A 15,267-nucleotide genomic window follows, 5' to 3' on the forward strand; every position below is an offset into this window, starting at 1 on the left:
CTTCTTACCAGCACAGACAGTTCCTTACTTCCTCAAGCACTTTAAAAAGTGTTTAGGAACAGTTCAATTAACTACCTTCTCTGTTTTGATGAACGTCTTAGCATTCTGATTTTAAGAGTTTAGAAAACTTACCCATATCTGAAGTTTCTTTTCCTCCAGGAATAGCAGATGTGAAAAAGCCCTGTTCTTTTAACCGACTCTCAGGGACAGGGCTGACAATAAACCGTCTTCCTGCAGAATGGACAACCTGGGTAAAGGAACTAGGAGGAACCCCTAAACAGAAAGAAGTGAGATATTTAGTGATACATGGTTGTAACTAAATACATAACCTGCAATATGGAATGTGCACTCCATCATACAAAATAAAAACCTGGCTGCACCCATCCGCTGAAACAGAAAAAGGTAACTGTTGAAAAAATCACAAAAGACTTACCTATTCTTTGTGGCATGGAAGATGTAGGATCTGGCTGTTTGAACTCTAATTTCTGTAAAGTAAGATAGAATTTAAAGTTCTATTCTGAAACAAACCCACAAGATAGTTCTTAAAATGCTAGCTTACTGAAATGTGGGCATTTAAGGTAAGCAGTACCTTGGACCCCAGCACCATTACCAAACTAGTGGGATTCTGCCCAGTTACGTGTTAGCTACAGGGCTTTTGGAGTTTCTCAGCTTAGTGACTGTCAGTAGAGCAAATTGATCTAAACACAGTCTTGTTAACAGGCAGTCCAACTGATTTCCTTAAACATTCCACAGATAAGTGGATGTTTCAAACTGTTTCTGGGTGGAAACAAGATAGAGAATCAGGAAATGTCATCCTTTCTTATTCCCAGCAACCAGTTTCAAACCCTGTGTTTTCTACCTGAGCCATCGAATCTTCAGTAGTTCACTGGGTGGAAGGCCTGAATCCAGGCCCTTAGTGTTTAATGAGCAGCACAGAGCTGGGGGTTTTGGTGTCCTGCCTCACAGTAACTTCCAAGTTAAGAAGCCTCAGCATTTAAGACTGTCTGCTTAGCAGACTGTTTGGAAATTCAGCAGTTTTGGTAGCATTAGAACACATTAAAAAGCTTGCTCTCTTTTTTAATTCTTAAACTTTGATATTTCTCCTGAAAGAAAGTTTCAGTTTCTAGCTAGCTCTACTCACAAAACCATACCACCCAAAATGGAAAATAAAAATAGTTAAAACAATCTGTCCTTTACATACCTGTGACCCTGGAAAGAAGCCATCATCTTTTGTCTGCATGCTCTCCAAACCCTGATCACCTTCTGGCTCCACACTTACATCCTCACTTAGCATTTCATCTGCTTTCTCAATAATCTCTCGTACCTGTTCTACAAATGAGTCTCTCTCAGTTGCTAAAATAAACTCATTCTGCACCTGTAAAGAGAGCAAAGCAACAATGACTTTCCACAAAATATTTCAAAACTATATATTGAACAACCATAATTTACTTTTGGTGTTAGTGTCTGTCCTCCCTTTGCTGTTCTAATACACAAAATAAGAATGGTGTCACCATCTCCAGCCCAGAAGTACCTACCTTGGTTTACTCTTTGCTGTGCAACAATGTTCAATTTCACTTCCTCAAACTGTCACCTCAATCCTTGCACAGCACAGTGAAATTTAAAATGAGCAGCCTTATCCTACTGTAGTGCTCATAACCAGCATAATGTACATTAAGAGCCACATCTAAAGGAAACTATAGTATTTAAAGAGATTGAAAATTCTCTATTGCAAGATGTGCTCTGTGCTCCTTTCCGTCCATGCCATATAGAACTTCTAGTTTATGCAAACTGCACACCAATAACTCACAGTCTGGCTGTAGTACATAAATGCAATTATTAATTATGTTCCCTATTCAGGGAGAGGAAGATTGTTCAGCCAATCTAGGCTCAACACATTGTATTGCTTTCTAAAAATACATTCTGCTGCTTATGTTGGAGAAAACAAGCTTAAACAAGTATACTTGGCATTCAGAGAGGTAAAGCCCAATATATTTTTACATCAAGTTCCTAGGATGCTGTTCAGAAACAGAAAAGAGAAGCATGATGTGCTTAGATCAGTCTTTATAATGCAGACTACTTGCTAGTTAAAGAAACCTTCAGTGCTTTAAGCTGAGCAATGACAAACACCCATATAGCAAATGCCTAACAGTATCCTGATTGAAAGGAAACCAGACTCTCACAAAAGTTTCCTCAACATTCAACAAGAAATCAATGAGCACAAAGTTCCAGATTCAGTTGTCTAAGTAAGATTGCACACTTTGAACTATATGGCTACATTTTGGATGCACAGTCCACTTACTTCGCTTCTACTCATCTTTAAATATCTGCATTTTTTTGTTGCTTTTTTGTTTTGGGGTTTGTTCAGTTGGGTTTGTTGTTGTTGTGGGGTTTTTTTGTATTTACAATAACTATATTCTTTTATTCCTCCCTAGGATTACTTTAGATATGAGACAAAGATGTCTATGTATTCTCTCCATATTTCTTGGCACTTTGTTATTGACTTGTTTGCACTGAAAATACAAATACACATCCAAGAACCAGTTTCTCTCTCTTTTCTTGAAAATCTATACTGGCAAAGAGATCATTTCTCCCATGTCACCAATTTGGTTCCTTTTGACATGTGCAAATCCAGCACACACCACTTATTAATGTGGAAGCTGTGGATGCCTCATCCCTGGAATCATCCAAGGCCAAGGCATGCCAAGGCATCCAAGTTAGATGGTAATTTGAGCAATCTGGTCTAGTGGGAGGTGTCCCTGCCCATGCAGCAGGGCTGGAACTAGATGATCTTTACAGTCCCTTCCAACCCAAACCACTCTATGATTCTGTAATTATTCTGCCACCTCTCCAAGCTAAAAGATGCATACTGCACAAGTGTCCAAGAAGCTGGTAAAACATACTACTTTTTGTCATCCCCATCTCATTTCATTAACACTAAAACAATCTCAGTTTCATTCAGATTACACCAGCCCAGGAACACAAGTTTAAACCTAAGAAAACAAAACCACAACACAAAAAAAAAAACAAAAAACAACCCACCACAACCAAAACCAAAAAACGCCAAGCAAAAAAAAACAAGGGGAAAGGAGATTTCATTCCATGCTACACAGTGGTCTCATTTAAAACCATTCTAAATTCTTTTCAATGCTAGACCTTTATACATTGACTGGAGAGGGGTTTTTGCATTTGAGAAAGTCAAAAGCAGCATCAGTCATGACTGATTTTCAGAAACCAGAAGGCGATTCCTATTTGTTAATTGAAGGGCAATTCAGAACAGCAGCAAAAAAACTCCAAGCCTCAGTGTAAGTTTTAAAAATCTATCAACATTTCCTCTTAGAAAAAGAAACAATTTTTTTAACCTGGTGCTTTCAGGAAGTTTTTTGCTGATTTTTGAAAAAAAAAATAAATGAGATTACAAAAAAACAAAAGCAGATTTACTTGATAAAAATACACAAATTTTCATGTGAACTAAGCATGTAATATTAACTGCCATTTCAGTATACTGGTCTGTGCTCAGTCTCTAGTTGTGCCTGCACGCCAATAAGGTAAGCACAGGCCATGCTATAATGGAAGAGCAATTATGAAACACAAATGTCAAAATAAGACTGCTGTGATAAAGACTGGATTCAGCTCTTCATCTCTCAAGTACATCTTACCATAATTGAAGCTATTTCCTCAGGGTTGTCACCATCCAAATCAAATTTGAAAGTAACCATTTTCCGATTGTGTGTCTCCAGCTGGCATTCCACTACCCGATCACCTTTATTTGAAACCTAAAAGCAAAGCAAACAATAGTTCAAACCAAAAGCATGACAATGTAAATCTTAATGCTTTAAAGCTCACAGAGACAAACCAATGGTAATGCTCTAATACAAACATTTTCCAGTTTAATAAATAGTGTCACATATAGCATCATTTTTTTCTCAGGATCTGCCAATCACTTGTAACTCCAAGGTCATCCTGTGCACACTTTTCTCTAAAACTCCTGGTGTTCCCTTGTGTCTTTCTAGTTTACAGGCCAGGTCACTAGCCTAGCTTTACTAGTAAGACTAAACCAAACATTCTGAATTAAGTTGATGGAATCACTGGTGGCTAAGCAAGTCAATTTTACCACATCTAATGCTCCAAAAAGCTCTCAATAAATGGAAATCTTAAATATTTGGAACACTGACTACAGAAGCAGAAGAAATACGCTGGATATCCTGTGAGCTCAGAGGTGGGGGGAGAGGGGATAACATAAGACCACAGAAGACACATTCTTCTAGAGAAATTAAATTTTTTAAGCTCAAAAAAGGTATAATCAGTTCCAAACTGCCACTAAAATAAATACTCACATTAAGAATTCTCAGTTTTGGCCTAGCAGTCTTCTCGTGGCGAGAGCGACTGCGGACAGACCTCCGCATGTGACGTTTAGTTGTCCTTCCTTCATGCCTTCCACTAGAAGCTGGAACATTCTCGTTGCCATCACTCAACCCTGAAGCAACATCAGAATGCGCACTGTAAAAAAAAAAGGCAACAACTTTACATTAGTATCCATGCACTCTGTAACTGCAACAATACAGTTTACCCTACCAGATGTTAGGCTCCCCAAGACAGCAGAAGATGTCTGTTAATCACAGAGCAGGGAAGAAGAGTCCTGTCAACACGTAGGGTTGCCTGAATAGCAATTCTAATAGTAATTATTTAGCAAACTGAGTTGTACAATACATGTCCTGAATATGTTTAAGATATTTTGGAGTTTGAATTCTGTTTAAGTGCCAAAAGGATGTAACATCCCTTATGATCCATTTGACACAGCAAATAAAGGATTAGAAACTGAATCTCTATAGACAATCCTATTTACTCCCTGCTGTAAATCAAAACTTACTCCAACTCTCATCAGCTCATTTTTTTTCTCTGGGAAGTTTATTTACTCTCATCCTCAATACCCTTAGAGAAAAAAGTATCCCTGGTGAAAAAGGATACCTAAAGATGACCCAAGGAAGAACAATCTAACACACTGAATTGAAATGCAGTTTGGTGAAAAGAAAACAATGCTTACCTATCCATAGAGGAAGCCAAAGGGGTAGACTGAGCAGGCTGTGTTGCTGGAAGAGTCTCTGAAGGAGCAGTCTGTGAAGCTCCTTGAGTACCCTATGGATAGAAACCTACATCAAGAAACCCCCCAGAGAATACCATTTCTTTTCAAATAACCCAATAGTCTTCAGTTTCCTCTCAAATTAGCTGTAAAGCGAAAAGCACTGCCTTTTTAGAACTGCAAACAGCTGGAATCTAGACAGCTGTAGTTTACAAAAGATTCTAGAGCAAACTGCAGTGAAGCAAATAATCATCTGGGGAAGGGTGCAGAGAAGAAATCAGCCATCTTTTTTACTGCTACGTATCACTACAATTTGCCATGCAGCCACAGTCCTACTAACAGAATGTGCAAAAGGCAAGCCAACACAGAACACAAAGGCAGTTCAAATTCTCCCTAGCAAGAACAACGCTGCAGGGCATAGGCGAAATGACAGATTCTCAAAGGCTATCAGTTGCAGTTTGCCTCTGATATGGCAAAAATATCCTACAGTAGTAGCAAGAAGTGAAGTGTTGACAGGTTTTTGCCTGCAGGATGCACACTCACTTCCCAACAGAACAGCCAGTGGCAACAAGGTCCCCACATTGGCATGACATTCTGCTGTAAGAAAAAGGTCATTTGAAATATTCGTTTCTAAATGAGGACAAGCATGGAGTGGATTTGTTCCCCACACACAACACTATTGCATAATTCAAACACCCTAAGTGTATTGGTACATTACATTCGACATATTTACCTCCATAACTGCCTGCTGCGAGGAGGCAGATGAGGCCTGTTGTGCTAAACTCACTGTAGGCTGGGGCACTTGAACCTGTCCTCCTAGGCTGCCCATGGGAACTAAAACGTTCTGCTCCACATACGGCTGCGCAACAGGAGCAAGATACCCTGGCTGAGCCATTGCATCTGTGGGCAAGGGAGGGGACAGGACGGCAGAAGGAATGCTAACAGAGGCCACAGCAGAGGAAGGTGCAACACTCGAATCGCCTGGGTACTGAGGCGGCAGCAGAGATGGGAAGCCCTGTAATAGAAATGAGGGAGTCAAGTTAGTGAAAGTCAGAGCTCATTAGGAAAGAAGAGGAACAAAAAAATTCAGTCTCAGAGGCACAGTCCAACCTTCTGCACTTTTTCAAGCACTCCCAAAGACTATCTTCTCAGAGAGGCAGAGCAAACTGCTCAAATAGCCAAAACTCAGCTTGCAAGTCACTATGCTTGAAACAAGCCAATTCCCACTCTAATTTCCAAGTCTTAGGACAAACAATCTCCAGCTCCCAACTCTAGCAGTTGCCTATTTGGCTTAATAATATAAGGCCTTAGACTTGAAAGGAGTTTGAAGAATTTTCAGGCTGAACAACTACTGCTCAAAGCATGTTATGCAACTGCTGCTGATTCTTGAGACTAACAGCAAAAATGCTCATGTTCTGCCTGTCCTCATGATGAGCTGACTCAGGAGCTGAGGAACATTCCTACACACTGTTTCTGTTCTACAGCACCCTTTATAATCCCAGCGCAGATATTTTTACATCTATACAATTTTTGTGCCAGAAGAACAATCATATGCTGAGTCAGTATTTTTGTCACTGTTCAGATTATCATTTTTACAGCAATAGCACAAAGTAGCTGAAGCAGCCTGTGCCCAACAGTCTAGCATTTCATGACTAGCATCAGATACTTACATCACATTCAAGATTCATGCCATACAACTTATTTCTAGGAAATCCATGTTCCCCCTTCCCCATCTCCCTTCCCAGGCTTGGAATTAAACAATGACATTGTTGAATATGCTGCCATTGATTTTCTTTCAAACACATCCCCCATTTTTAAAGATCATGTTTTATGGTGTTGGCTTTTTTCCAAGTTGACAAGTCTCCTGGATATACAGCTCTCCTCTTTCACACAGTGGTTGACTTAAGTCCTGCACTATGATTCTGTCATGTTCAACAAATTCCACTGCCAAATAAGAAAAATTCAACACACCAGGGTGTCCAAGCACTTCTTCTCCCTCCTTAAAATATTCCTTTACCACATGACAGAATTAATCTTCATGACTCAATGGCTCTCTTATGACAAGTGAAATGGCCAAGGCACGCCGTTCACATCTGGTACCTTAAAGGACAGGTAAAAATGTGGAGAAGAGCTCTGCCTGCTTGCAACAATACCTGGTAAAGAGCATCTCCAGCAGGAACTGATGCTTCAGCAGCTTGTCCAATGGTGACTGGCAATCCCACAGACTGAACAGCTGGCTGCAGGAGCTGGGGGAGAACCTGGCTTGGCAACTGAGCCACAGGCTGCATCAGTGTGGGAAGCTGGCTAGGGACAACAGTTGATCCTACAGGGACAGTCGCTGCCGCAGCAGATGTTGCCAGCGTGAGCAACGGCTGATTTACACCAGCTGCCATTGAAATGGGCAATGACTGGAAACCTGGCTGAGTCACTGACACATGAGGAGCTGCTACTGGCAACTGAGAGACTGAGAATTGGGGAACTATGGAAGTAGGAAGGGGCTGTCCCATGGGTAGAAAATGAGAGCCAATGGGGACTGATGGGGCAACTGAAGGCTGAGGGAGAGAAGGTGCTGCAACAGGTAATTGAGGCTCGCCTTGGATGATCGACACTGGCTGGGAAACAGGAAGCTGGGGAGGTAAAGAAAATAGAGATAGGTATTTTTTAAAAGCAGGGTTGCAGAAAGCAGAATTTTTATGCATTAGTCAAAGAAAGAATTATTCCAGTTACAGCACTCCGTTAAGGTGGGCAGGTAGCACAGTTGGCAGAGTGGCTGGGAAGTTGGCTGGAGTTCCAAGAGGTCCTCACTTCACAACACTTCCCCTGGAGAACTCAACAAGCTCTTGAAACAGACACCCACAGAGGGTGAAAGAGCAACATTCAAATACCTTGAAGCACTGACTTGTGCATAAACAGAATCAAATTCCCCTCAACTCTGTCCCCAGAGCCAAGCCTGCCTTCTTACAGGAAAGAAGCGCAAATCTTTCAACAAATCTCTCAGCTTTGGGTATGGGGACTAAAGCAACAGAGAATGAAAAGCCACTGTGCCAGCATTCAGAGAATGGCAGGGGATATGTCAATTGAAGCCAGCAAACAATGCAACTGGTAAGGCGGTTTAGATGAACAAGCAACAAAACAATTTCACAAACAAAATCAAGGCTCACATGTTGAAGACAGAGATATGAGCCAAAATGAAGTAATACTCAGTAACAGAAGTTTCTTGATCAGGGAGTAAAGGAAAAAAGCTGAATAAGAAAGATGACAGAGTAGAGAAGGCAGTCCTTTTGGTTCACTACCTAATCAAGTGAATGTTTTACACACAAAATGGTGCAGAAGATAGACACTGTATGGGAAACAGAGAAATTACAAGTCCCTGAAAATCCATGCATAATACACCACTTATAATATGCTTAATGGTATTTTTGACAATTTGAAGATCTTTCTGCATGAAAGTGCTAGTGACTGCCATGTGTGAAAGAAAGGATTTCCAACACATTTTCTAACAAAATTGACAGTTGTAGTACACTAAGAATACTGTTATCTGGATAAATGTTTTTGAACCATTAGAAAAGATGACAAAAGTGAAAGTAGTAGCATGTTGAATTTGCCAGCTGTGAAGAAAAACAAATCTTCTGCTAGAATTTTGTTTACCTGTGTCCCAGCTGCAGCCTGAGGAATTGGCATAATCTGTGAAGTTTGAGTCTGAGAGATAGTTTGTGTGGTAGTGGCACCAGCAGAAACTGATGGCTGCTGCGGCTGGTACTGTCCAGGCTGTTGGGAAGAGGCTGGCTGCTGTGCATTCTGTAGTAGGGAAAAGAGGTAGAAGCTATTTTTCCCTCCACACTGAAGTTTTAAAAGCACATCCCAATGAAATTCTAATTTTTAGTCCCTCATAAGTGACATCACAGTAGCTCTTCTGAATATGCTGAGTCAATTAAGATTTAGCAATTTCTTATTAACATAACTAATACAACTCCATTATCAGCATCAAACCTTGCAACAGAATTCTTTCCCCTGAGAAAACAAGAATGAAGATTCCATAATGGAAGTAAAGGCAGTTAAGAGAAGATGATGTTGCAGACGAAAATATTTTCCAGTTGGAAAAAATCATGAGGATGAAGTCTGCCTGCCAGTCTATCTTACAAATCCGGATATATATTCACTGCAAGCTCAGGTGGAAATTGGGGAAGACAGACAGACGAAACAAGCATTAACATGATGCTAAAAATGAATTTCAAAATGTCAACAAAGTTATTCACATAGGATGTTAAGACTGGGTGAGACGCAGAGGATTCCTTTGCTTTTGTTTAAAGCTACGGATTGAAAGGGAGACAGAGGCAGTCAATTGCTCTTAGCCATCAAAATCCTATACCAGAAGTATTTAGTCCTGGATTTAGGGACTGTGAGCTTACCTGCTGACTGTGCTGGGTAGGCTGGGATGGCACCGATGCATTGCTTGAGGCTGACTGACCTTGCACCTGTGTCTGGAGGAGAAAAAAAAGATTGAATCAGCTTAAAAAACCCCCTATGGTTTCTGCAGCAGGCAGTTAAAAATAATTTCTGCCTGGAGTGATCTGGTTGGAATAAGTTTCTAGCTGCCCTTTTGGACAATCAGTTATTTTGGCCAAATTCCACTAAGACAACCAGAACAGAGCAGAGAAATCTGGAAAATGCTGAACTCCATTTTAAGTCTTCCAATACAGCAAGTCTTTGCAACCCACATGCCCCTCAACATGAGACAGATCAGCCTACCAGATTCTTCTTCCACTGATGATGCTTTAAGAGCAGGATGCCTTGGTATGATAACTGAAAATAGAGGCATTACATTTTACCTTTACATGTGTTCTAAACACAGTTAGGTGGGGAGACAAGGAGGAGGCTAAAAGGAAATAAAACTGTTAAAGGAAAAAAACCCAAAGATATACAGAATTCTAGACCAGTAACAAAGTACCCAGCACATGTAAATGTCATGAGCTCCCTTTGAGAGACATGTCAAAATACAGGCCAGAAATAATTTCCAGGCTTACTACAAGTCAAAGGCTTCCAAGAACTGAATATTGAACAGTCTGTGGGTCCACATTCTAGCCAAGAGAGATTTTTGAATGAATAAGCAACAACAAAAAATGGAAGAACGGTGTACAAATGAATGTGGATAATGTAGAGAAAAATGGAATGGATTTTCATTATTATTTTTGTGGCTGACACCTTTGATCAGATGCCAGGATTTTCATCATTATTTTTGTTAACATTATATTTCTTTATCATATCCTGGGAGACAACTAGACAAAGACCTCCAGATGAGTTCCCTGAGCATGCATCAATTTGGTGAACTGCCTGTGTAAGACACATACTTGATGTTTATGTTATCATATCAGACATATCTAAAAATTCCTTAATGCTGTGAACATTCTTCTTGAATAAGGTTATTAGGAACAAATTTATTAAAATTACATAATTAATTATCGAAACTGGGGAAAACAGAATGCCAATGAAAATAACTATTATTTTTTTTTCTTTGCTGTTTTAGAAGCCTGAGAGGCCCTTATGGGCTAGGATCTAAATGTGTGCTATATCACACTGCTCCAATATCTGTTCACATTGACTCTGTTTGTGCTTCAGATTCTCATATTTTCATTAAAGATGCCAGAATTTATATTCTGTAAAATAATAATGATCCTGCATTGTGTTCTCCAGATGTACTTTACATGCATCAGAAGTCACCTCCTGAAGTTTAAAAGGTGGCTTATGAAGAAACAATCCTCAATTTTCAAACTTCCTGTACAGCAGCTTCCCTCCACAAATTCTCCTACAGCATAGAAATTACTATCTGTTAGACTGGTGATTAAAGCTGTTTCAGCTTTAATAAAACACCTTTATTATCCCATGTAGAGAGCCTCAGTTCTCAATCTTACAATAAAAACCAAAAAGATTCTCCTCCGATTCCTTCACATAAATCCCAAAGTTGCCAATACTCCATTAGCTAAAATGTCAGATAGCCCTTAACTGCAAGAACAGGAGTAAGAGAAGTCTACTTAAAAGTAAATCCTCTCTGCTCACAAAAAAATATCTTATGAAGAGTTACAGACTACAAGCATAGACACAATGTAGATACACACACACCTCACAGTCACAGTGTATATATGCTGATAAAACATGTACCTCCAAACTAAGCTCCAGGCTTCAAATTTTGCTTTTCAAAAGGACACTATATTCTAGGCTTACAAGGAAGCAACACTTATTAGCAGCAGCTTTTTGTGCCACTAAGTTACTAATCAGCTTGTTTAGTTCCTTTAATAATCCTGCAAGTACATTTCCAAATCCGTGTACATATATATAACACAGCTCCTTCCTTTCTTCCCTTCTCACTTCCTTCCCCCAAGCCCAGAAAATTCTCTAGCATTTTGGACAGTCACCAAATTAACTTGCTGTTGTCCAATAAAACATTATTCATACAAAAGTTCAACTTCAAATAACACATTCTCATTAAATTGCTTAGGAGCAGGCACAAAAATACAAAGCAAGTTTTACTATCACTGCAGAATCCAACTGTAGAGAAGATACATTTCATTAAACACATTGTTTAAAAGCCAGTTTGGTACACCAGCTCTCTCTTGCCAAAAGAACAACTAGTTCCAGGAGGAACACTGACCATTTGTTGTTACCCTTAACACAAATGCCCTACCAGTACTTCAGCTGAAGCTGAACACAGACCAAGTGGTTGCTGATAACTCATTATTACACTGCAACCTGGTAAGTTAAAGAGATCCTAGTATGCCACTGACTTGGTGGAAAGTCACCCCCATGCATGCTAGTACTTAGAACCATGTGGAGCACATCTAAGAGTAAGGTCCCCCTGTAAATGCGAGGTATGACTTATAAAAAGTAGAGAAATTTTGGAAGGGTTTGTTCCTGTAACCTGAGGATAGAGTGTAGGTGGTCCTGATGAAAGCGAGGTGGACAAGGCCTGCTGAGTCGAGGCTCCCTGGGGGAAGCAGATGAAGAGCTGCGACTCCTGCAATACCTTCTGAGACAGCTGAACAATGGGTAATGAGAAGTCTGAACCAAAAGCAGATGATGAACCCCCTGTAGGGGGAGGAGACTGGAAATCGCCAGTGTCAGAGGAAGTCAGCTGTGAGGAATCACTGGAGTATTCTGGGCTTCCTTCTGGCCAGCTCCGCCTGGCAGAGCCCCCTCTGGGACCTGCTAACTCAGGGCCAAGATAGTTACACTGCTCCTCTGTCACAGGCTGAAGCCGACTGTGCGACCCTATGCCTTGAGTGGATTCCTCTTGACTGGTCTCCATAGAGCCCCGGCGACTTCTGTAGACCCGCTGGGGTAAAACTGCCCCTTCTGCTGGAGCAGAAGTCGGTGTGTGCACATGGAACTCAAAGACACAGCTCGCTCTGCCATCACCAGTGTGAGAGAGCACAGCTGGGGCAGAGTGTGGAACAAATACCTGGTGGAATGTCATCTGAGCAGGATCTGCACTCAGAGGAGCTGAAACACTGGATAATGGAGAAAGGGGACCCATCCCAGAATCCAGCCTCAGGTTCTGAATATGTCTTGCCAGGTATGTTTGCCCCAATTTAAAGTCGAACACAGAGCTTTGTGGAGGACCACCTTGCCCCTGTTTTGACTCAGAGACCTGCTTCAAATGTTGTTCAGTCACATGAGAGTTAGAAGCTACTTGATCAAACTGCTCCGATACCTGTGATGGATAGTGCATGCCCACCAAATATACAGCTTCTGGATGCATTCTGTAGTGAGCATCCTCTGGAGGTGTTGGTCCAGATCTATAGTCACTCTGTACAGGAGCTGGCTCAAATACAGGATTAACTTGCACATGCAGAGGCTCTCCAGCGACTCTCTGAGCTGCTGTGCTCAGCATAACAAATGCCTCTGGTGTCCAATTGGTGGGACTACCACCAGGTGGCACTAAACTCTGGCCAGTCTTCAGCAATGGCTGGAAGTGGCAAGTTTGGGCTTCCAAAAATGAAGTGCTCTTGCGCCGCTGAGCAACTGCCACCTTCGGCGGGCAGACAGGTGGTGGTGAGAAAGACACCGGCCGTTCATGAACGGTTGGGAAAAATATCTGTGAATCTGGGAACGTTGGTGTTCCCCCACGCGGATGCTGAGGCTGTATTGACATGAACAAGACAAGTAATTCATACATTAAAAGTGAAAGCACATCAACATGCACAGTTCACTAGGCAGTTCTGCGAAGTAACTTTATAGAATGACTACTCAATTCATGGTCAAAAACATACAATACTTAGGAAATTTAGATGAGTTGTAAATATCCATTAAATACATCCATGGCAGGCATAGTTACAAATGGAAACATTTGCTTGTGTTAGAGCTGCTTTTCCAGACAAATTACAATAATTCACAAAAAACAAACCACTTTTGCTCCTGGACAATGGAAACGAGATTTATTGTCATGGACTATCCATTGTGATTAGTGCTTGAAATCCAATCAAATTCCTGATGTTATTGCCATACAGGGAATATGAAAATTTAGAAATTGATGGCAGCAACAATGCAGAGTTTCTAGTTTGCACTTAGAAGATAAAACGGCATTAAATTTTAGTATTATTCAACACCAAAAAGAAAAAAAGCACAGTGCTAGTGTTGTGGATGTTACCTAAAGAGCTAAAGAGAAACCTTCTATGAGATAAAGCTGAACTATGCCAGCCCAGAGCTGGAAAAAAAAGGTATGATAACTTTGCAGAACCTCTGGGTTCTGCCACAGTTGATCATCTCTTTTCTACATACTTTTTCACATTGAGAATTAGCACTCACTGAAACAAACCTAACTCTTGCATAGACAATAAAACATTCACAAGTTTAATAACAGAGTCCTCAGGCAATTCCACTCCATCTGATGTACTAATTCAGATGAGGCTCATCTTATTTAACATTTGTAGGGAAAATTGCACTAAAGAGAGCTCTATGGAAGAATATCAAACAATTTTAGTAATTCTGCAGGTTTTTTTCATCTCTGCCTACACATGGCTGAGAGACAATGTATTATCTACAATAAAGGGAAAAAAAATTGCAAGAATCAGTAGTAAATACTGTCATTAAGACAGGTGGCATTTATGACTTTTTCAAGTTACTGTTTCCACGTTTTTCTCTTTCTCCCCAGCCCTTTTTTCCAGAAAAGCAGCAGCAAATTTCCATATTGACCAACCCTAACAAGAAGGTCCTACAGGATGAAGAACTCTCCCTATGTTCTGAAAATTGGTTCCACTTACTTCAATTACAGATAATTGTTTCCCACAGTTTATTTGCTGTAAACTGAAGCCCAAAACTGAAAAGAAACGATGTCCTATCTATCCTGCTATCTTGCATCTAACTTTCTGAGAAACATAACATCATAGCTTCTTCCCATCAGGAAGCAGTGGAAGTGGCATTTCTGATTAAAACTTACAGAAAAATCCTCTGAATCCTCAGAGTATTCTAGTATTCTATTCTATACTAGAATTTCTAGTATCCCTAGCACAGCTAGCCAAAACTTTTACAATAACCAGCCACAGCACACAAGCTTTAAAAACTAGTTGTTTTGTGCAGAGCTTAGTTAACATCTAATGCTTGCTTAAAAGTCAGAAAATAAAAAGCCAGTCTTCTGATTTGAGGGGATAATAAGTAGTCTTCCCTTTCTGTGGTAGAACTGGGTAACTCACATTTATACTGTCCAAAAAAAAAGTCAGCCACTTTTTGTTTTATAAGATTTAAGTGTACTGCTTCCCAGAAAAAGTCAACATTTCAGCAGCACGGTATAAGGAACAAGAATCAACTCTTCATTTTCTCATTTTTAAGATGTCCAAAGCCCAGGATGTATTTAATGATAACTTATCTTACTGTGCCAGGAGGCAAATGGTAACACATACAGGACTGACAAAGAGGGAGGGCAGGCTGGAGCGTCGATGCGCGCGTGGAGAGGCAGAGTGCATGGGCAGGACACTTTCCAGGGCTTTAGAAAGCTTTTCTGCAAAGGTTTCTTCAGGGACAGTCCGAAGGTAGAAAGGAGAAAGAGGTGTGGACAACGCTGGTGGTGGGGTGCAAGGAGCACTGAGAGGGATGCAGGACATAGAGGGAAGAGCAGGAAGGTGGGGAACACAAACTGACATGCTACGACCACGTTGAGGCTAAAGGAGGAAAACAAAAGTTAAGAATTGAACACTTCAAAA

General features: G+C 40.7%; 2 protein-coding genes across 12 annotated transcripts in view; one reads left to right on the top strand and one right to left on the bottom strand.

Annotated features, from left to right (window-relative positions):
* NINJ2 (ninjurin 2) overlaps window positions 1-15,267 on the top strand; it is a 303,752-nt gene that overhangs the window by 145,226 nt on the left and 143,259 nt on the right. The window lies entirely within an intron of this gene.
* WNK1 (WNK lysine deficient protein kinase 1) overlaps window positions 1-15,267 on the bottom strand; it is a 105,662-nt gene that overhangs the window by 25,049 nt on the left and 65,346 nt on the right. For 6 of the 11 annotated variants that reach the window (XM_051633405.1, XM_051633413.1, XM_051633398.1 and 3 more), the window contains exons 9-20: window positions 14,968-15,225; window positions 12,783-13,211; window positions 9,487-9,558; window positions 8,726-8,875; window positions 7,231-7,704; window positions 5,811-6,092; window positions 5,042-5,133; window positions 4,335-4,497; window positions 3,657-3,773; window positions 1,202-1,375; window positions 434-485; window positions 133-273 (exon numbers count right to left, since the gene is read on the bottom strand). In XM_051633405.1, coding sequence (XP_051489365.1) covers window positions 133-273; window positions 434-485; window positions 1,202-1,375; window positions 3,657-3,773; window positions 4,335-4,497; window positions 5,042-5,133; window positions 5,811-6,092; window positions 7,231-7,704; window positions 8,726-8,875; window positions 9,487-9,558; window positions 12,783-13,211; window positions 14,968-15,225 — 2,404 coding nt within the window. The remainder of the gene's footprint in view (window positions 1-132; window positions 274-433; window positions 486-1,201; window positions 1,376-3,656; window positions 3,774-4,334; window positions 4,498-5,041; window positions 5,134-5,810; window positions 6,093-7,230; window positions 7,705-8,725; window positions 8,876-9,486; window positions 9,559-12,782; window positions 13,212-14,967; window positions 15,226-15,267) is intronic. The other 5 variants (XM_051633419.1, XM_051633427.1, XM_051633435.1 and 2 more) reach the window with 5 other exon arrangements.

This window comes from Apus apus, chromosome 1 (genome assembly GCF_020740795.1).
Source record: "Apus apus isolate bApuApu2 chromosome 1, bApuApu2.pri.cur, whole genome shotgun sequence".
NCBI lineage: Eukaryota > Metazoa > Chordata > Aves > Apodiformes > Apodidae > Apus > Apus apus.